The 21,333-nt window shown below is 44.2% G+C and overlaps 1 protein-coding gene across 3 annotated transcripts in view; it reads left to right on the top strand.

Annotated features, from left to right (window-relative positions):
* Positions 1–10,173: 10,173 nt before the first annotated feature.
* Positions 10,174–21,333, top strand: part of ZMYM4 (zinc finger MYM-type containing 4) — a 35,034-nt gene continuing 23,874 nt past the window's right edge. Inside the window, exons 1-5 of one of the 3 annotated variants that reach the window (XM_046903578.1) lie at positions 10,174–10,290; positions 10,389–10,468; positions 18,755–18,797; positions 19,179–19,700; positions 21,253–21,320. In XM_046903578.1, the coding sequence (XP_046759534.1) occupies positions 10,427–10,468; positions 18,755–18,797; positions 19,179–19,700; positions 21,253–21,320 (675 nt within the window). In that variant the 5' untranslated portion in view covers positions 10,174–10,290; positions 10,389–10,426. Of the gene's footprint in view, positions 10,469–18,754; positions 18,798–19,178; positions 19,701–21,252; positions 21,321–21,333 lie in introns of all 3 variants that reach the window. The other 2 variants (XM_417783.8, XM_015297804.4) reach the window with 2 other exon arrangements.

Here is a 21,333-nt window from a genome sequence, read left to right as displayed (position 1 = left end):
CGTTAACCTCCTGTGTGCTGATTGGGCAGTTTGACCGGCGGGAGGTCAGTTACGACGGAAGTTCAGCTTTCGATTGGCTGCCGGGGGAGTCAGTCGGGCGCGAACCCGCCCGCCCCACAGAGCGGCTCCTGGCGTCCCGCGAGCGGGATAGTGCTGTGGCTCGGCTCGGTTCCGTTCCGCTCGGTTCGGTTCGGTTCTGCCCGGCCCCACCGACGGGGCGGCTCCGTTGGGGCTCCCCGGCGCGGTTTTAACTTTTGTTCTGAAAGCGGATTTGATAAAAAAGCTTCCCATGTGTTCGTTCAAGCACGGCAGTGGTAACACAACGCCAGCGTGGGAGGTGTGGGCCGTCAGTGCTTCGAGCCGAGGTGTTGTGAGAAGCCCGGCAGCCAAGGGGCACAAAGACTTCCTTCCAACTGACGCAAATCATCTGCAGGCTGCAAACACCGGGTAAACGCGGGGCACAGCCCTCTGCTGTCCCCTCTGCTGCTAAGAAAGTGGATGTCAGTTCTCCAAAGCATAACATGACGTACTTCAGGTAGATCAAGAAGCTGTGAAACTCAGTGTTATGGGCAGAGCATTCCATGTTCTGAGTCAGAAAACAGCCCAAACAGCTCCCATCCATACAGCAGGGATGCTTTCAGTGTGGTGCACTGGAGATGCATTCAGCAGGTTAACCTTAGAACAAAGTGATACTTTTAATGAGGGCTTTAACCCATTGAGGCTCACACTGATGTTACATGTTTGGTTTCAGGTCAAGAGAAACAAACAGTAAGCGAAGCCCAAGGGAAAGCCATGTGTTCTCTTTACTTGGGCAGAAACTGTAACTGTTAAATTGCAGCAATAAACTACCATCAATCCCATAAATATTTGTGAGGCACTGCACAGTCAAAGGCAGACTTCATTGCCTAACAAAATGGATTTCCCTTTGGCTATAAAGGTTTGAAACACAAAGTTTGCCAGAGACACACCTTTTCCCCACATTGGCATTCCCCCGGCTGTCTGACTTCATCCGCTTCCATCTGCAGCACAACGAAGGCCCCAAGTTCTGCTCTAAAATGGATTCCCCCCAGGATGGAAGCCCTGCAGCGAGCAGTGAGCGCTTCCACCACGAGGTGTCTCAGAGGTTAAAGTGCTGGAAGAAGAAATTTGGCATGGCTCTTACAAACAGCTGGCATGGCCTCCTTGCAATCCTTGATTATTTCTGAAAGCTTCAAAAATGATTGAGTATAAAAGAGATGTTTTCTGCTTTGTTGCATCCTAAGTACAAGTGAACTATATTTTAGGGAGCTATTAATCAATCATCTTTTGAAAGAAAGAGAGTATAACTGTGGTCCCAGACCTGAATAAATCTGGACAACTTATCTGAAATACCCAACATAGCTTTGAACGTCCATGTGTTTAGTAGAGGCCAAGATATGAGTATATGTTTTTGTAACACTGTAACTGCAATAGGATTATTTATCCTGGGCTTGAAATCAAAGACACGTGAATGTAGCTATAAGGACTTGAAATAAAAATGACCTCTGCTAGCAATCCCCTGGTTTTGTAAATATGCACACTGGGAAGCTTGCTGCTCTAATACAAAAACACTGAGGAGGAAAGCTTGATACCTCCCCCACTCTAAATAAACATTGTGTCTGAGACTGGAAACCTGGGACAGCCTAAGTGGTCCACAGCTGAAGCCAGAAAAACACCTGCAGCAGGCTTGGGAGGACATTTGCAGAAAGCAGGCAGACACCAAAGTCTGAAGTCATTAATGCCTCAGTAGCCAACAAGCTCAGGGTAATCTTCAGATAAGAAAGGCTGTCTGCACAAATTCAAGTAGTGCCACAGATGCTCAGCAATTAAAAGAAATAACCAGGAAGCAAAAGGCAAGAGAAGACAGGGTGCTGATTTGATTTTACTTTACAGAAAGTGCAGGCTGGTGGCCTTACCCTGCTGCAGGCTCTGCTACTTGAGTCTGTGGTGCTTTCTGATCAACCTGTCTGGAACAGCAGGGATTTCTGCAGAATGGTTTCATTATTCCAGCACTCAACATTTTCATGAATAGCAGCGTCACCTTTAAAGAATAAAAGAGGAAGTAAAATGCCTACAGCAACATCTGGTACATAAAGCTGAGAAACGATGAAAGCAGTGGCAAATAGCTGCAACGGCTCCTCAGCTGCACAGCAGAACTCTCAGCAGCCTTCCTGTGGCACTCAATGAGAGTTCTCCTATCCCTCCCTCCTCTACTGTTTTCTCTCCTCGCTTGAGTACTGATTATATCTCCTTTCCAAAAGGTTTTTCCTGTACACTATGACAGATATGCCTGTAGGCCATTTTTAAAGCCAGATGACTGTAAGTAACGCAGGGCCAGATAAGAGAGACAGTGATAGTAAAGCAAATGCAGAGAATGACTGCAGGGAAGGAGGAGTTGATTGTCTTTGCACAGTAACACCATGATTTCTTTGGATAGAATCTTGATTTATCATCAAATAAATGAAAGCTGAATCAGGTTCAATAGTCTACAGGAAAAGTAATACAGTATCTGCAGGGAAATCTTCTGTCTGAACAAAATAAACACCAAAAGCTCACAGTTCTGTTAGACTGTTCTCTCCACCTGCAAAGATCAGGATTTCCCCTTTTTAACTTTCTGAATTAATTTAAATTCCTGAAATATCTTAAGTAGCAAAACTTCTGAGACCTCTATCAAAATCTGAACCAGTATCAGATGCATAAATCTGGTCTTCTGTGAAACAGACAGTCAGAGCACCATGAGAAAGTGTGATAGGAAACTTCCTTTCCCTTTCTTCTCATCTCTTACCTTTCACTCTTCTCTCCATCTTTCCTCCCACGATGGACAACACAGCTGGTGTGGGAGGTCATAGGAGTATCTCTGGTCTGTTCACCATTACTTTGCACTGCTTATCAGATCACTCCTCAACACCTCTGTGTGTTCCAGTGTTTGTGAGGGAGTGTTTGCTTGGTGAGACCGGATGGGTGAGACAAGCATTTGGCCTGAAAAAGAACCCATGGAATCATTAACCCCAGGCAGGAAACGTTCTACACTGCTATTATAACTGAAGAAGCGTACACCTACTTATCATTCATAACCATGCAGTTCCCATTGCCACTGCCTGTGATCCCCTCGTTACTTTTAACATTTTTAACTTAATGCCATAACTTAAAAATAGAAGTTCTGTGGCTTGTCCAAATCCACAGCAAGATGGGAAGAGGAATCTGGTGTCTCAAGCACTCACATGACCAGGCTCTCCCACGCCTTGGCTGTCTGTTTTCTCCTTACTCAGCAGTAGCTGTGTTCTGCCAGTGGATGGAGTGATGCTTGCGCATACTGTGTATGTCTGCTGAAGGCACAGAGGAGTGTGCCAAGTAAGTCTTCCAAGAGGCTCCAGGAGCCCACAATTTCCAATGAAGTCAATTGGAGTTAAGGATGCTTACTGGCTTGCAGGAAGCAATCGGCAGAGCTGTATGACAAAGCAATCAAGCTATATATTTCTTTGAGCTGTGGAGAGACAAAAGATATGCATAACTAAAATTTATCCCATTGCCATACAGTTAACAGCTCTCCTTTCTTCTGTGAAGATAATTGAAGGCAATAAATATGTGACTAGAATGGAAGGTAACTGTTAAAGATAATCCCGTTCTTCATTCCCATGGACAAAGACACGGGCTTAACAAAAAATACACACAATAGCTCTGCCAAAATTCCAGCAGTTCTAAGTTGCAGTTGTGCTTAATGCTTGCCACAGTACCAGTGGGGCTGAAAAGTGGTAAATCCACGTGGTATTCCATCCAACTGCCATTGCCTTCTGAAAATTACAAAGCCCAAAAGAGGAAGGATTGGAAACATATAGAAAGTGGGCTCTCCATAGATTACTCATGTAAATTTTCAGGAACTCTCAGAAGACAAAGATAGAATTAATATTGTTATAACCCCAGAACAGTAGAGTAGGCTTCACAGAGAGCTGATTATCTGACAACCTGGTGCCTCTCCCAGGCAAAATTTCTGACCTTGAGTACACCGAGATTTTGCAAAAGTCCAACACTTCACTATTTAAAAAAATATTAGCTTTGGCATCTTATTAAAGCAAATAATACCCTCTCCATCTCACCACACCACAGGGCCTACCAGAGCCTGTTGCAGCCTGAAACAATGTCTCATTGAGTTCTTCCTCATCTCACCCTTTATTGCTCTGCCCGCTCAGAGATGACAAGGCAGTTGCCGACACCAACTCTCCAGCTGCTGATCAAACCAGCACAGGGCAACGCTACAGGAAGAAAGCTGATATGGGGTAGGAGTTGCAACTGTTGGAAGGGAGAGAAGAGCAGATGAAAAAGCAAAACTAAATACACACAAAGAAAAAAAAAAGGTATTTCCTCTCTTGTGCCTTGACGCAAGACTGTGTTAGGAATGTGGTATAAACTGCAGCTTCTATGAACTGGACTGTCACTGTAAAACCTTACCAATAAGATCTGGATGTAGTTGGAAAGCAGTTAATGACCATGTAAGAATACTTCCTGCAACAAACAGGTATTTTTTGTTTGCTCTCTGTAGTAACTTCCTGTGATCTGCCATGGAATGAGTGCACCGATGCCTAGGAGGATATAAGGACCCCAGTCCTCTTTGTCTGATTTTTGTACTTCTGCCATAGACTTCCACAACAAATCACCCAGTACAAAAAATAAGCTTCAAAATGCACTGCAAGAAATAGTGAGTTTTGGATGGCGTACTCTACAGAGTAAAAAAGATTGAGTCACTGGCACAGAGTAGTATCAGCTGTTTATAATACATAAATAGCTGTAAAAGTCTAGATACCAGATTTGCACATGCTGGTCACCATCTATTTAAATATTTCATGACATATGCAATTAAGCTACTTCATCACTGTTGACTGTGACTTTAGAAATCCATGTGTTTAGCACTGTCTGTGCTCCAGGTGCACTTTTGCACATTGTGCATTTCACTGTTTTGAAATGAGTCACTGTGACAGTGACTGAAAACCATTCCCTTCCTATTTACAACCAGATTCACTTAGTGCACTTGAGAACTGACATATTTGGTCTGCGAAAACAAAGGTCTGTATTATGTAGACTTAAAAAGAGGATGCAGAATGGATTGATAATTATTGTAATTGGAATAAAAGCATGATTGCACTGAACTTAAATTCTGGTCCAAATTTCATATACACCCACAAATCCATTCAAATAGGAGTCAACTTCATAATTAATACTGCAGCATTCCCATTACAAAAAAAAAGTCACTATTAATTATTGATGGTGCTTGTATTTCCGCCGAGCTGTTTACACTTTTTCACCCTCCAGTTCACTGAGTGCTTTGGATAACGCAGCATGGACAAATCAAACCCCTCGGAGATGTGTAAGAGAATACTCCATTCTCCTCCTGCACACAGGAAGACTCTGCCACTGCACGTTCTTATCAAGCAAAATACAGAGGAGCATTTGTTTGCACAAGCAGAGCTAGAATATTCTCTTTAGAGTTCAGCTTCCTCCTTTCATCCCACCCACCATCACACACTTCCTGACATTTCTCCTGCAGGCAGAGTAAGGCAACTGCTTTTTTTTTTTTCCTTTTGCAACGGCTGTTCCTCCAGTAATCTGTGGGTGGTGGGGGAAGGGGATGTTATCTCCACAGCAAACACAGCCAAGCAAAGCAAGTCTGGGATGTGAGGGGGAGTTTCAGGATGAAAATAGGCCTCTGCCACCCGACCTGCGTTTGTGTATCTGTGACTAAGCAAGCTGAATGTGTTGCTTTTTAAAACTTGGCTTTTCTCTTACCTCAATCTTTGTCGATCCCAAGCCTCCTGGTGGCCTTTGTCCTCATGCCTTGGGGACCTGTGCAGCCCCCTGACATCACCATGTGCCCTGGTGCTGCAGGACAAACCTAGAGCCCTGTCCCTCCGCTCTGCTCAAGCACTGAGCCTCTGCTAACCATTTCATTCCCTCTGAAACATTCCCTGATTTTGCTTAGGTCATTACAGCCCTGCCTTGGAAGCTGCTGGTGCCTACAGCAGAGCTTCTGGCAGTTCTACCCATCTGTTGGACAGAAAAGATTGCTGGCAGCTCATCTCCTCCAGAGCTGTCACTGCTGCTCTGCCGGTGGGTACCTCCACGTTCAGGGGACCAGTGGGCAGATCGCAGCACACAGCTGCCAGGTCCTGGCTCTCGTGCTCACAGCAACCTCTTATTCTTGCTCCCCAGTATCGTCTCTTCTGAGCTACAGACAGTCTTCTCTGGTTAAGAATTAGGAATTTAGGAAAGTTGTTGCTTCTGCTCCTGTTAGCGCTGCCTAGCATCTCTTTGCAGGTGGAGTTGGCCTCTCATCACATCCAGTTTCAGTCCCCCACAATGTCACGGACAAAGAAGGACCCAAGGTACCATGGTACAACTCTATGGCCTCCTTCCCTTCAAGTCTCACATTTCCTCAGCTTTCCAAGTTCTGCTTTGTCAGTCTTCTAGACACTGCTGTCCCCACTCTTGTGTCCTCCTTGCCCCACAGCCTCAGTGCTGTGCTCAAGCAAATGGCTGCTACTTTGGAAATCAGGATGACACAACTCAGCCAACATCAGACTCCTACACTCTTATTGTACGTCTACATTGGTTTTTTGAGTCTATCCATTGGCTCACATGTGGGTACGATAGATGCAACCGCCCCTTACAAAGCCTGTCCTATTAGGATGCTCACTGAGCTCACTGAAAAGGAATCCAGATTATTCAGTTCATTTGTGCTCAGCCAAAACCATGTGGCAGTACTCCCAGCACCTACAATTCCCTGAACAGAACCTGTGCTCGAATGGAGGAAGGAGTGTCTGGATCTCAATATGTAGGGCTGGCTGGTTTTCTGGGAGATCTCTATTCAGCTGCACATGCCCGTGGGTATGTGCAAAGATCATTCATCCAGTTCATTGAACTGCAGCCTGCATGTGAAAGGAGCTTCGTGGTTTCTTTTTTAAATGTCACTGTTTTAAAGACAAATAGTCTCATGCAGAATTGTACAGCAGATTATAATACGGGCACTGAAGGGGTAAATTAAAGAGCAATTCAAACACAATACTCTGCAGAAAAATCTTATCTTTTTCCTGCTTTATCAAGGCATTTATCTATGTCTGCTCTGCACTAGTCATCACCACATTATCTACATATTTTACAGAGTCTTTTTTAGCCATGTTAATACATACACAGTTCATTTAGAGTCAAAATAATGTCAGGTCTGAACAAGCTGGAAAACATGCCTGACTACTTCAAATGCCCCATTCACAGAAAGGGCAGAGATGTGTCTAAGCAGCATACATACTAGTGATAATATAGCTTTAAATGGTCCACGTTTATTGCTGCCCCCTCATCTGTCCACAGTATCAACTTAAGAAAACCTTCCACCAAGCATAGATTTCACTAGCAACTGGTTTTATTATACTCCATTTTAATGCCAGGATCTATTTTTAACAACATTTTTTGTTTAGTGGCCTGAAAGCATTTTCAGTTGCATAGGGAAAGCTCAAATGTTTCCACCAGCTCCATAATTGACTAATGAGAGACATCCAATGAAATAAAGATGTCTCCTTCTGTTATCAAGCTCTGAGCAAGTTATACAAAATTTTCATGTTATAAAATACAATAGAAATGTGCAGTGGAGCCCAAAGAGGTAATCACAACAGCTTTGTGAAGTCTGATGTTACTGGTATTTGAGGTTAGTCTGAATGCTTCAGTTCTTGGAGCTGTGATTACATGAAAATAAAGGTTTAATTAAGCCAACCAACCAATCCACTCCCCCCAGACATGCACTTTCTAAGCTTAAGTCTGAAAATGAAAAGGAAGTGCAACGTGACTCAGAAACCAGAGGTCAACAAGAACACATAAACACATTTGTTACTGTTAAATTTTTAATTCATAAACTAATATCATTTTCTAAGGTTTTCTCTGACTTTTGAACACTTGGATTTCTCAACACTGCTGCTATGATTTAATCATTTATAAACATTCATTTTCTTGTTTTTTCTTTGTATTTTCTATTGTTCTAGAAAATATCTTTCGAAAATACATGCACTTTCAGCACATGTACAACACAACTGTGCATGTTCAGAGGCCATTTATGCACCACATCCATGTGTCCTGCTGTCGGGTCAGGGCTTCAGTGGACATGTCTGCTGGAAACTCGATATGTGGCAGCCCTATATTTAGATTTTCTAGCTATTCACAAATCAAAACCAATGTAAATATTAATTCATATTAAAATATTTTATTGCAACTGCATTTTGTGCCCGTTAAATGGATGAAAATAGTCATACTTTTCACCTGCAGCTATCTAAGGATGAAAGTAACTTTGGAACAGTTACTTAATTTCACTGTAAGCTTAAAGTCTACCTATAATATCCTTTGTCATATGGAATCCCAAATTCTTTAAGAAATTTAACAAAAAATACACCTTAACTAGAATTACTTCATATTTGAGGATGTGAAAAGCATTACCATTATTGTATTACTAATCATTATTGTTAAATATTATTAAAATATTACATTCATTAACTACGTTGCTGTCATTGGAATGCAGCCGCTTCTAAGGAGACATCTGACAGCGTTTCCGAGATGAATCCCAACATTATGCATCCAGCATTTTAGGCCAGATGAAGACCAGCATTTGCTAAAGATTCATTTCAATTACTGCTGAAATGCAGCTGCTGCTCAATACCACCCCGTAATTGTGCAAATCTGATAAACCTGGAAGGCAGTGGAAATTTCTGTGTAGGACCAAGTTTTAATGAGCTTTTAGATTATTTAAATTGTAAGGAGAAAGGAGCACGCTGTTCTTACCAGCCACGTGTAGGTATGAGTAAGGTTTGATACTTAAGGTTCACCAGAAAAATGGCACCAGCTTGTATCTTACTCATAGCATCTTATTTTTTTTTAGTAGGCCTATGCCTTGCTAACATTTTGAGTGTCTTAAGTATTGGAAAGCATGAGAATTGCAGGCAACATTGCAGAGCTTAAAATATTTAGGCTTTAAACTTGAAGAGTTGTACCAATTTTTTGCAAATGAAGTGTGACCTCTCAGGTATGTCAAGGAAAACAGATATGCAAATCTTCATGGGATTAAATCCTCAGAGTTTGTAGAAACAGCCCTTACATCAGTGTTCGATTGATACCAGATGAGGAAAAATGTGGTCAAACATAAGACATCCATTCTGACATTAAAAGCATGGCTGTTTTACAGTTATACCAACAAATACGGGATTAACTAAAAAACTTTGTAATGGTTCGTTCATGAGTAATAGAGCATTGGCACACTAAACAAACAAACAAACAGGTTTTTAGGCTGTTCCAATAAAGTGAAAAAATTGAATGTCCTAGAAATGCTCCATCAGGTCTTCAGAACCACTCCACAGTAGCTTCAGCACAGGAAGGGAGTGCTTCCAAGCTCCACAGCGGTACAAAATTAGAAGTGAATCGACTTAGGTTCAAAGGTATGTTACACCCCCTTATTGCTATGGGTTTGGGATATGGTAACATGGTTAAATTATGTTTTGTAGTGTGCTGAGCATCCCGCCCAATCAACAGATACACACCTTTGTCCAACAGGAAGGCCACAAGTCCAACTTGTCAACTTCTGGTGCACTCCGTAATGAAGCGGCGACAACCCTGGATCCATCCCCATGGCCTCATGGTGCTGGATACGGCGCTGGGGGCACAGCCAGGGCTGTGAGGGGAGCCACGACGCAAAGCTCGGGGTGAGGCACGGCGCCAGGCGAGGTCTGAGGTGGTGTGAGACACAGCATGAGGCAAAGCTTGAGGTGAGTTGAGGTGTGAGGTGAGGTGTGAGGTGAAGCGCGAGGCGGGTTGTGAGGTGAGGCCTGCAGCATCCATCGCCATGAGGCAGATGGCCTGGCAGCAACACTACGCCATCATAAGCCTTGTGGCCGCCATGAGGCCAGTCAAAGCCAGTCATCACTTGACATAACCCAAGTCAAGCTTCGCGCCTCCATCCCTACACCTCCCTGGAGGTGGCCAAGGAGGACCCCCGCCCTCAGCCCCCTATGCCCTCGATCTCCTGCCTCCCTGGGGGAGCCACAGAGCCAGAACCTGAGGAGGCCGCAGCGCGCCTGCGCAGGAGGGAGCCGGGAGGCGGAGCCGGGAAGTGGTGCGCAGGCGCGCGGCGCATGCGCACTACGACCCCGCGCTGGGCTTGTCGTTGCAGCTTTAAGAGGGCTCGCGGCCTGGCGGGTACGACCCCCCCCCGCCGCCCTGAGGAGCCGCCGGGCCCCTCGCCACCCCCTCCTGCCGCGGGACGGCGCGGGGCCGGCCCCGGCACCCCCCGATCCTCCCCCGATCTCCTCTCGAGAAGAGAGAGGGAGGCTGAAAGGGAGTGACCCCCGGCCCCGCGCCCCGGGCTGGGACAGCTGAGGGGGGGCGCAACATGGCGGAGGCCAAGGAGGAGGGGCCCGGCCCCTGCGCCAGGGTGAGTGGGGGGCGCGAGGGGAGGTCAGAGGGGAGGGGTCAGGGGGCGGGGCGGCGGGATGCGCCCACCGGGCACCGCCGCTGTCCAGCGCCCCGGGGCCGGCTGCATCGTGGGTGGGCCCCTCGGGCTGGGAGCTGCCCTGCGCGGGGGATGCTGCCCTCAGGCCTTGGGTGCTGCTCACCCCGAGCTGTGTTCCGTTTTGTCCTTGTTGAGAGCATCTCGGCATCATTTGGGTAGCATCTTGGCACCGCTGAAATAATAAACTCAGAACTAACGAGGGGCTGTGGATGCCATCCAGCTGTCCAACCTCTTCTTGTTCCAAACGCAATGTTCTTGTTGCTCTTCCTCAGTTTATTTCAATTGTCTGTGTCGAAGTGTAGTGAGGCATCAAGATGGCAGCTCCATGCAGGTGGTTCCCAAAGCCATCAGCACTGCTGGTCCCAAGGCTTGGCCCTCTGTTCTCACAGTCTGTAAGTACACGTGGATCTGCTTGGAGAACAGTGGAAGGTTCTTGCCCATGTCTTGCAGCCTGTGAAGAAACTGAGGACGAGTAACTTTTACGCAGTGCTCAAGGCAGACTCGCAACAAGTGAAGTCCTCTTTGTGGCATGCGTGTCATTTCTCATCGAAAGCTTTATGATAGAAATGAGGTTGTTGCTGCTGATTTGCATTTGAATCTGTATGGAGCAGTCCTTAGGCTGCTAAATGTCTCTGAGCTGTCGAGTTCCTTATTGCCAAAGATGAAGAACTTTTCCCATTCTCCAACCTTGGAAAAGGGAAGAACATCAACTAGTTTTCCATCCCTATATGTAAGATGAGTTTTGTTTTCTGAATTTATTGCAGAGAATGCAAAATTCGCACTGAAACTAATTGTTGCCAGACCGAACAGTTGACCTTACAGGGTGTAACTGGAGCAGTTGCACAGATGTTTGGCTACTCTGCAGCTATGGGAATGAACTTTATCACTGATTTGTCTTTAAGCCATGGCTTTCACCATGTTCTTGCTCACAAGCAGAGTCAAAGACTTTGTGGGATTGCTCACAGCTCTGACACATCTTTGGAGGATCAAGATTTTGTCTGTCTGCAAGATGTTCAAAGAGAAGTGGCTGGATGTAGGACAGTAACTTAAGAACTCTTAAATAAAGCTTCATTTCCAATAACTGAAAAGTTAGCAGACATAAAGAAGAACTTTTAGACCATGATACACTCAAGCCTTGGAACTGATTGCTCACAGAGGTTATATGGTCTCTGTCCTAGCATGTACTGGGATTGCCATTGCCATTACTTTAGAATGCTCAATTTATCTGACAAGTTACCCAGTATTGCCCAGTGAAAAAAAAAAAAAGTTTTCCTTTTTTCTTCTTAAGAGTGTCAACTGCCAGCTAAGATGAAACAAAAAATTATCATAAGTTTAGTATTATTTTCATTGGTCACAGGAAAAGCTGTTTCTATGTTGGTTGGCTAACCGACTACTTGGTACTAAGTCCAGAAGTTTTCATCAATTATTGCTCCACATATCCCTCCACATTATGGAAAACTTATTTGTGGTGTTTTTTGGCAGAATTATTGCTAAATACTCACTTTACCCAAAATCAGAACTGATGTATTTTCTAATGAAAATATATCAGCATATCCAACTTCTCATTCTTACTAAGTCATATCAGGATTAACGTAACAGGCACTTGTATTTTTTATTTATTTATTTAGTTAAAATATTTGTGGCACCTCAACTTGAATTTGTAGGTAACGTTGCTAAGTTGAACAGTTTATGTTATGAATAGAATGATCATTTATTTACCATACTCAATCAACCCACTGAGCTGGACAGGACGGTTTGTGGCGTACAATAGCAGTGCTGAAATTTGACACTTGGGCTCTTGGAAATTAGTTTGGTGTGAATAGGTGGGCACCTGGGTGTCTACATCAGTAAACAGCTGTTTGCACAAGATTTTTAATTTTTCATGGGTTTATTTAAAAATTGAAGATCATCTGCTTTGGAAAGTTTTCTTTCTAGGTACTCTTAAGTGGTATAGAGGTGATGAAAATAGATTTCTTTGCCAAGGCTTGAGCACCTCTCAAAGGATGCTTTGCTGTCATAATCCTTGAATTAACCTTGTAAAAAAAAAAATAAGCATAATCAAGCTTAGTCTTTTACAGTAAGACTTTTCACATAGTATGTAACAAGCAAAAAGAAAGTAAGTTGTTTACCATTGCTTCAAGGCTACTTGCGTAGTTGGGATACTGGAAATTCATTCCAAAACTTCTCCCAGCGTTCTTGAAGCAGTAATCTCTACTATCCTCTCATTTACTGACCATTGTATCCCACCATTCCTTCCAGGCATTCTCATTCATGTTGGCTTTTCCATAAATAAGTCTTGTAGCAAGTTTAATGTAGTGAATTTTCTTTGAGGTTTTCCATCAATGACTGCCTCTGTTCGGATGATTTCCATCATCTGTTTTATAACGGTGTGCTAACTGCATAAAGGCAGTGCTCTTGTACCTGACTCCTTCTCTGTGATTATCTCAACTTCTCAAAACAAGGCTTCTCCAGCAGAGCGTACCTCATCAAGGACATGTTAGTAGAACTGTGTGTGCTCTTGGCATCTATCACAGAATGGCCCGGGTTGGAAGAGACCCCAAGGATCACAAAGCTCTAACCCCCTGCCACAGGCAGGGCCACCAACCTCCCCATTTAATACTAGACCAGGCTGCCCAGGGTGCCATCCAACCTGGCCTTGAACACCTCCAGGGACAGGGCATCCACAGCCTCTCTGAGCAGCCTGTTCCAGCACCTCACCACTCTCACAGTATCATCTATCATCTTTGCCATTCACTCTCTAGTAGAAAAATGTGTTTCTGATCTAACAATGGCATGCCATATTCTGTCCTTTCTATAGAGAACCACAATGGTCATGTAGTTCAGTATCTACCTCAGATATATACATTGAATTTTGAGAGTAGTTTGAAGTTCTAAATGAGTTTACATGCAAACTATCATTAACTCAGTAATGCTTCCATTGAAAGACGTGTTTAGAATCTCAGTTAATCTAGCAGTTGCTTGCAGCCTGGTTCTTCAGTCTTGGGTTTCTGCTGCCTGTGGTCACAAAGCCCAGAAGATTGTAGCAGAGAGCAGGAGCAAGATGCAAGCATTCTGGATGCTCTGAACTAACAAATAATGCTAAGGTATAGCAGTCTGCCGTGCAGCCTGTGTCTTCATAGGCTGTCTTGTAGTGTACATGATAAATAAGGACAGGTGGATGTGATAGGGTTCTGGAGGAACATCTTCATTTCCATTGAAAAGAGAGAAAAGCCAAATCGCTCACCTAATAAACTAATGTTTATTTGACTGCATTTAGCTGAGAAGAACCTGATGCAGAATTAGTGCATTTAGACATAGCTGTTTCTATAGGAGTAATTTTGGAGTTCTTCCTTATTACTATTTTTTTACTACCTTCTTCCTGCTGTTTTTCTTTTGTGTCTTGGTATGTGATTAATCCATCTCAGAAGTCAGTGGAATTATTTCAGCTTTATTCTAAATGGTGTTATGCGCTCAAAAGAGCTTTTATGAAATAAAATTTAGTTTAGAAGTCAAGCAGGGCAACAGTGGCAACTGTGATGGGAAAAAGAAACAGCAATTTTTATAAGAGCAGTACAGGAGGGCATCACTGAGCATCACAGAGCATCAAAGAGTAGAGGAATGTGGAAGAGAAATGAAACAGGCAGAAATGATGCCTGAGTTAGGAAGAAACTTTGAGGAGTAAAGCAGATTGCATGATTGCTTATCTCTCGTTAAGGACTCAGTAATGAAGTAGAGAATATTGCACACACATACAAGCTCTCCAGCCTTCACCCCCAGTTGTCGTTGGCACTGAACGATTAGGAGAAGGGAAAGACTGGCGGTACCTGATGGTAGTGGAGATGATTCACCAGTGTGGGCCTATTAACATATAAACCATCGGGTGAAGGAGAGCTGATAATCCCCGCTGTGTTTATCAACAAGCAGAAGGTGCTACATGCGAACTTTCTCCTCATTTGCATGCAATGCCATCTTGTTGGCTTCTGATTTGAGCGTAGATCATAATCAAAAGCAGATGACTTCGGTTTTAAATGTGTGTCTCTTTCTTTACAGACACCTAATGTGGTTAGTTATCCACTGAGGGAGACACTGAGCAGAGGGATTGCTCCTGGGCTGTATGGGTGCTCCAACCCCAGGTTGTTGTTGTGTTTCTCAGTGGTACCATAAGGACTGACCTTAAAGACGTGGTGGTCGCACTCAGTTAATGAGATATCTTCTAGGCTAAGTGGAGTTGCAGGAACTGCATGCTTTGCAGAGTGTCGTCATCCAAACGAGCTGTGCTTTTGAGAGATGTGGCCAAAGTGTTGAAGTGTATGCTTGTAATCTGGGCAGTGCTGCCTTCATTGTGAGATGCTGAAGTGTACAGCTGGAGTGTGGCGTTTGGTGTGGGAGAACTGCTTGCTGTGCATAGCAGCAGAAATGGGCGATGTCGTCGTGTGGACAGGTCTGGTTTTGGAGCTTTTTATATCCATGTAACTTCTTAAGCTTCAGTTTTCTTTCCCTGCCATATGCTATGAGAAATGGGAGTTCTCCAAATCTCCGGTGGAGGTGCAGCTTAGCCAAAATCTCAGTGTTACACATTGGTTGTAGTGACTTAACCAGAGTGGGAAAGTTCAGTGAGGGTTCAGTGGGAGAATGTCTTTGTTTTTAAAAGACGAGCCTTTGTTGTGGATGCGTCGGTTCGCTTTCCGTGTGGTGTGTGTGCGGTTCTTCATTTGCAGAGCCCGTGCGTGGTGCAGCTCTGGGGCAGCGCATCGTACCCAGCGTGTGCAGGAGGAGCTGCACGGCGAGCCCTTCCCGGCGGTGGGGCAGCGTCTCCCAATGCTCTGCACAGGTTCAGAACAGCGATCCTTCGGGGAGAACACACCGTAACGCCCTCATGTTCGGCACCAGCTCGCGGCGCGTTGGTGCTCGGGGATATGGGAGCCATCGGTCAGCAGAGGCTTTGTTTGGAGCCGGCCCATGAATATTCAGAAATCTCAGGAATCTCAGAGAAATCTGGGGGCAGAAGGGGACGATCCGCCCCTGTGTGTCCCGGTGGATCTTTCCGTTCTGAAAAGGGAGAAATGAAACGCCTGCAGCACGTGCCTTGCTCAGATTGTAGGAAACTTCCACTTAAGAGGGATACAAAGTAGAACTGTACTTCTTGAACGGGAAGATGGGGTCCGCGAGAAACCGAGCAATGCCTGCCTTTGTCCTTTCACGTCTATAGGTGTTTGGATTTTTTTAATGCATCGTGCCGTCCATCTCATTACTTTTAGACTAAAACCATAGAAGTTATTAAAAATAACCTTTCACAGTGCTGAGAAACCCGCCCAGCTCAGTCCCCCCTCCCCTCCCCCCCGGGGCTCCCTCTCCCCAGGGCGCACTCGGAGCCCACGCGGCGCTGCCCGGCTGTGCGCTCCCCCCTTGGGCTGCTGCCTGGGGGCGGCTAGGGGGCTCTGCAGCGCCCGGCTCTGTGGCTCGCCTGACCCCGCCGGGTTCTCTTCCTGCCGCCGCCGATCTGTTCCTGTTGCAGGTACCCGCGGCAGGCCGGCTCTTTGTTACCCTCCGCTCTTCCCTCCCCAGGTGCTCGAAGGTATGGACGGCCGGGGCCGGCTGTGGTTGCGCTCCGGCAGCTCTGCCGCTGATTTGAGGCTCCCGCTGTGCGGTTTGCCCGCAGCGGAGCGCGGCACGGCTGACGGCTCGGCATCCCTGCCGCTGTTACGTGGGAAAGGTCAGGGGATGCTTCCTGGGCTGCCCGCACCTGGTTCCTGAATGGCGGCGAGGACTGGAGTGGCTTGGAATAAAACTCCATCTTCCTTAGCAGAAAGCTGAAGCGAGGGGGTGTGCTGTGGCGTGTAGGTGCAGGGAAGCTGTGCAGACAAACTGAGGGATCTCTGCCTATTTTTAGTTGCAGTTTTCTTAACATCTGCTTCCTTCCCACAGTTCGCTGCTTGGCGATGCAGTACAACCTAGGATCAGACTTCAGAAGGCTCGCTGTGTGTGTTAAGTTGCTCTGGGGCTTGGGGTTAAAGACATAATTTTGCATACAAAGCAAGGGTGTAGCTATAGGCTGCTTCTCTTTTCTTATCACACACTAAAAATCCACTGATTCTTTGATCTATGGACACTCTGCCAACCTGGAATGCTGTTAAAGCACGGCACAGGTTCTCAGTTATTTTAAATGAGCACATTGTATGGAATGGTAAGCAGCGTCCTGCCACCTGCTCAACGAATGGAGGGGCTAATCCTGACACCAGTGTACCATTAAAGAGATTCAGTGACATAACAGGGGTTGTTTGGTGATGTGCTTTTTTTATTTTTTAATATATTTGTAAAAGCAGCACTTTATCTGACTGTGGAGAATAGTTAAAACACATTGCTTCCAGGAATACCTAACTGTTTTGTCATTATTTCTTGTATTATTTATTGCCACCTCACCGGGCAGAGCATTGCTTTCTGTACAATGCTAGCTAATGAGGCAGAGTCACTAAGGAGGATATATTATAAAACATTTAATTTTACTGCCATCATGCTCTAACAATTCTGTATAAGCTCTTAGGGAATGCTCACTACCTTAAAAGCACCATGTGTCATTAAGTTCCTCCCTGGCAGAATACTCACTGAAGTGATGAAATGAATGTGTTTCAAGGTGTGATTGTCCTGAGTTTCGCTTTGAAACTGGAAGTGAGTTTTGAGGGCTCTGCTGGGAGTTTGGAGCTGAACGTTTTGTATTTCCATTGTGGATCCTTTCCATCCTGCACTCAGCTGGGACTCACACTGGGATATTGAGGTGCCTCTTCGTGGGTCTGTCCAGAATGACCACAGGAAACACCTTCTGATAATCACTTTCATGTTTCCCTTTGCAATTCTTTTGCTCCCCTTTTATCATTAAATCTTTAAAACTGTTAGCAGAAGAAATAAAAAGTATTACAGAGAATGGCAGCTGGGAGAACAGCCTGTGCTAATTCAGGAAAAAAAGTGTATGAGCCCATTTTGGGGCATAGTTTTGTTAGGGGATATGTATGTGTACGTGTGTGTGTGTGTGTGTATATTTACGTATCTTTATGCATATGTAGATACATACGTGCCCACACACACAAGCATACAACCACGTGCTCTGGTTGCTTGTCTTTGGATGTATGCCATGTGAGAGTTGTGATGCTGTCCACCACCCGAGGCCATGTGCTGGCTCAGCTCAGGCTGCTGCCATTACCAGGTGTGGGAATGCTGTTCTACAGATACCTCTCGTGTAAACTTCTGACCATAAACACAAATCTTCCTCCGTATTGCAAACCATTTTAAAGAAAGATTATTTCTTTTCATAGGATAGCTTTATGCTTGAGAGCTATCTTGAACTGCTCCCAGATAGATTGTAATTATTTTTGAACTTGTTGAAAATACTCATGGTAGTGCCTAATGTGCACTTGCAGATGTCCCCCTCGTGCCAAGCTGTGCCTTATCATTTCTTTGAATGGAAGAGTGAATTAGACGTGTCCAGAACCTGGGATATTTTCCCACATATACAGAGGATCTCAAAAGAGTCAAGATGCTACTTCGATAGAGATCTGCTTCAAGGCAAGGGTGGTCAGTGCTTCATCTCAGCTAAACGACTAGAGCTCAGTGAAGTTAGAGATCATTCCTTTGCTATCAAATCCCATTATTTCCTTAAGGACTTTCCTTAAGTGTGAGTACAGCCTACCAGAAAGGCTGGGGAAGGAGAGACGAGTTAAACAAATCACTGTTACCTCTTAGGCAGAGATGAGGAGTGCTGCCCAGAGCTGGACATTGGAAAGGAAACTTTGTTTATCCGGAATGCACACACTGCAATTCAGACATACTGTCAACTTTAACATTGGTCAGAAAATGCTCAATGAAAACAGGGGTTTTGTGCAGCACTCAGAATAGTCCTATGGTTCTTTGTCCATTGTGCTCCTTCTGACTCTCATCTCATTATGTTGACATATGTTGACATTCCCTCCTCCACCTTCTCAAGCTAGCAGCGCTAATTCTGAATTTGTTGTGTAATTCTTTTCTATGTGCTTTTGAACTTGTGGTAATTGTGACTTCTCAGCAATGTAAGAGTTTTAAATAGAACTCTGCTTGGGGCAAGAAAAGAAGGAGGAGGAGCTGTGATTCTTCGTGTTGGTTTGGCTTTTGATTGGATGCGTTTTAGAAAAATACTTCCAGGTTGACCAAGATAATGATGTAGTGCTTTCCTTTTTACAGTTTGAAGATAAATCTGATGCAGTATTTGATATTACAGAAAAATGTAAGTATTTTTATTTATTTACATAAGACATAGCTCAACAAAACAATTCTTAGAAGTACCGCTGCTGACAAAAAAAAGCTATCTTGTCCTTCTCCTAACCCTGCTGCTTGTTCCCTCCCCACACTACCTTCTGCACAAATGATACAAATGATAGGAATTAGAGCTATTGTCTTTTCTTTGGTTGGTTGGTTTTTCTCAGATCAGCTTCTGTTTCACTGTGTGGTGAGTGGGACAGAACTGATCAGTAATGTTGTTCCAAGAAGGCTTAAAGAGTTCGAGAAATTGCAACATTACATGGATTAGCAAAGGACCCTTCTGCTCACCTCTGTTAGAGACAAAGCTGAGAGATGTTCTGACTGCTCATAATTTTCTTTTCCCTAGGTAGTGAAATCCTGGATGCAGAAATGTCTGAGGACACTGTCCACAACTTACCAACTGCCCTCGACAGCGTATCTTATGAAATACAGAATCGAGCAGGATCTGAAAACTCACTGCTGGATGATGACGACGATGATGATTATTTTCTGAACTCTGGGGATTTGGCAAGCATACCTGTTGTTGGGAGTGACAACGAAGATGATCAAAATTTCACTCCGAAAGACACTCTCCCATCTGAAGACCATCTGGAAGAGGGCAAGAGGATTACAGAACACGAGCTGGACAGTGAAAAAGATATTCAGATCGAAAATGCAATCCAGAAGGATCTCACTTCACCTTTTGAGCAGGGTCCTGTATTTAAATCAATTCGAAAAGATTTTAGCATAACGAGAGATAATGGCAAAGAGACTTTTTCAACAAAGGACAAGAATAGAGAAGGAAATCTTCAAGAACATGAAAAACGGTTGGAAAAAATCCCTAAAGATACGGATTCTAGATTGAAAAGCAGTTTTCTTGACAAAGCAGGTAACTGTTGACATCGTAGACCTGGCTATCCAGCAAGGAGGAAGGAAGAGCTAGATGGAAATTAGCAATAGGAATAGTTAAAAACATCATCTCGGCGAAGATACCATGCATTGCTATATGGAGGGAAACATTTTATCCAGAACCCTGAAATTCAACGACCTGTGTTAGGAGTAGGATGTGCAAAAGGGCCTGGCAGCATTAGGGGGTGTCTCATCAGCCACAGCTTGTTTTAAAACCTCATCATATCCTTTGTTGTTGTGGTTTAGTAAACCAAACTGGGTGACACCTTAAGCTTCCTTTTGGTTTTCTGTCATCTAGCCCCTGGAGCTCCTTTAAAGAATAGATGATGACATTTAGGTTTTGGCCAGCAAAGACTTTTTTGAGCAGAGTGCCAATTCTTCATTATTGCCCATGCTTAAAGCAGCATGCTTTTCATAGTAACATCACAGGAAGGCTTGCTAGAAATATTAGTGTCTGCAGGAAGTCAGCCAGGGAGTAACTTGAGATCTGCTTTTCCTGGGAGACTGCTCTCCTTTTTCTTCTGATACTTGCATCTTGGACTTTGTCCAGCAACATGGAGAGAACCAAAGATGCCTGTAATGCATTTCTGATGTGAGAGAGCCTGAAAGTCACCAGTAGTCTTGCTGCCCACACACCTGGTTTTGATTTCCCACGCTCTGAAAATTACAGTAGAACAGTGAATGAGAGAGTTAAGAATAACCGGGGTGGAATGTGCAATCTAATTTCATTCAGAAGACTGTATAGAGTGAGGGCTGGCCAACAAGTGAGAGCCTCTGCCTGCTTGTTGAGATCCACAGCTTAAGTTTCTGATATTTAAATTTTGTACATATAGCAGCAGTGTCTTAAAATCAGTGCTTTCAGGTTCCACAAATGATAGAGAAACAATACCAATTTTTCTTTTTTAATAAAAAAGAGTTAAAGGTATCTTTTTACTCTTGCCTTCAGCTAGAAATCTAGTAAAGAATTCTTCTGTGCAAAAGACTTATTTCAGAAAATTGTAAATATCCACTGTAACAAAGCTGTGGCTGAGAGGTGTGCAGCCTCAGGAAGGGTAGCCCGTAATTGACCAGCTTTAGTGGATGCTCATGGGCAGCATCAAATAACCAGGCAAATCCAGTATTTTAAAAAGATATATTGCTAAAAACTTGCTGTTTCCTAAGAAAAGGGGAAGAGGCAAAAGACAAACAATGAGAAAGATGAAAGTTGTTGCCCTGAAAATTGTTTTCTGATTTAAAAGTGGAAACATGGCAGAATTTGGAACTCAACAGGATGTAAAAGGTTCAGAATGAACAATTCTGCCTCAGAATTATGTTTTGCTGGTACGAGAAAATAGTGGCTCAGAAGACTAATAAGAATATCAATTCTCTTTAAGGACTACCATCTTATTTACAGGGAAGAGCAAGGGAGTATTTTAATGCTTCTGAGGTGCTGTGAGGCTGTGGGGTTGGGGATCAGTATGAGACTAAATAGTTTTTAAGGAAATGCATTGGAATCTGTATTCATTTCTATTTAATGTATATGTTTTCCTCAGTTCATAATCAAGTAGAAGAAACATTACGGACGCAGTTAGCGCCACAAACTCCAGAAACTAACTTCAGGGTAAGCTATAGAT

The sequence above is a fragment of the Gallus gallus genome, chromosome 23, assembly GCF_016699485.2.
Source record: "Gallus gallus isolate bGalGal1 chromosome 23, bGalGal1.mat.broiler.GRCg7b, whole genome shotgun sequence".
Lineage (NCBI taxonomy): Eukaryota > Metazoa > Chordata > Aves > Galliformes > Phasianidae > Gallus > Gallus gallus.
Note: the sequence above shows the minus strand (reverse complement) of the source record. Positions and strands in the feature narration are given on the sequence as shown.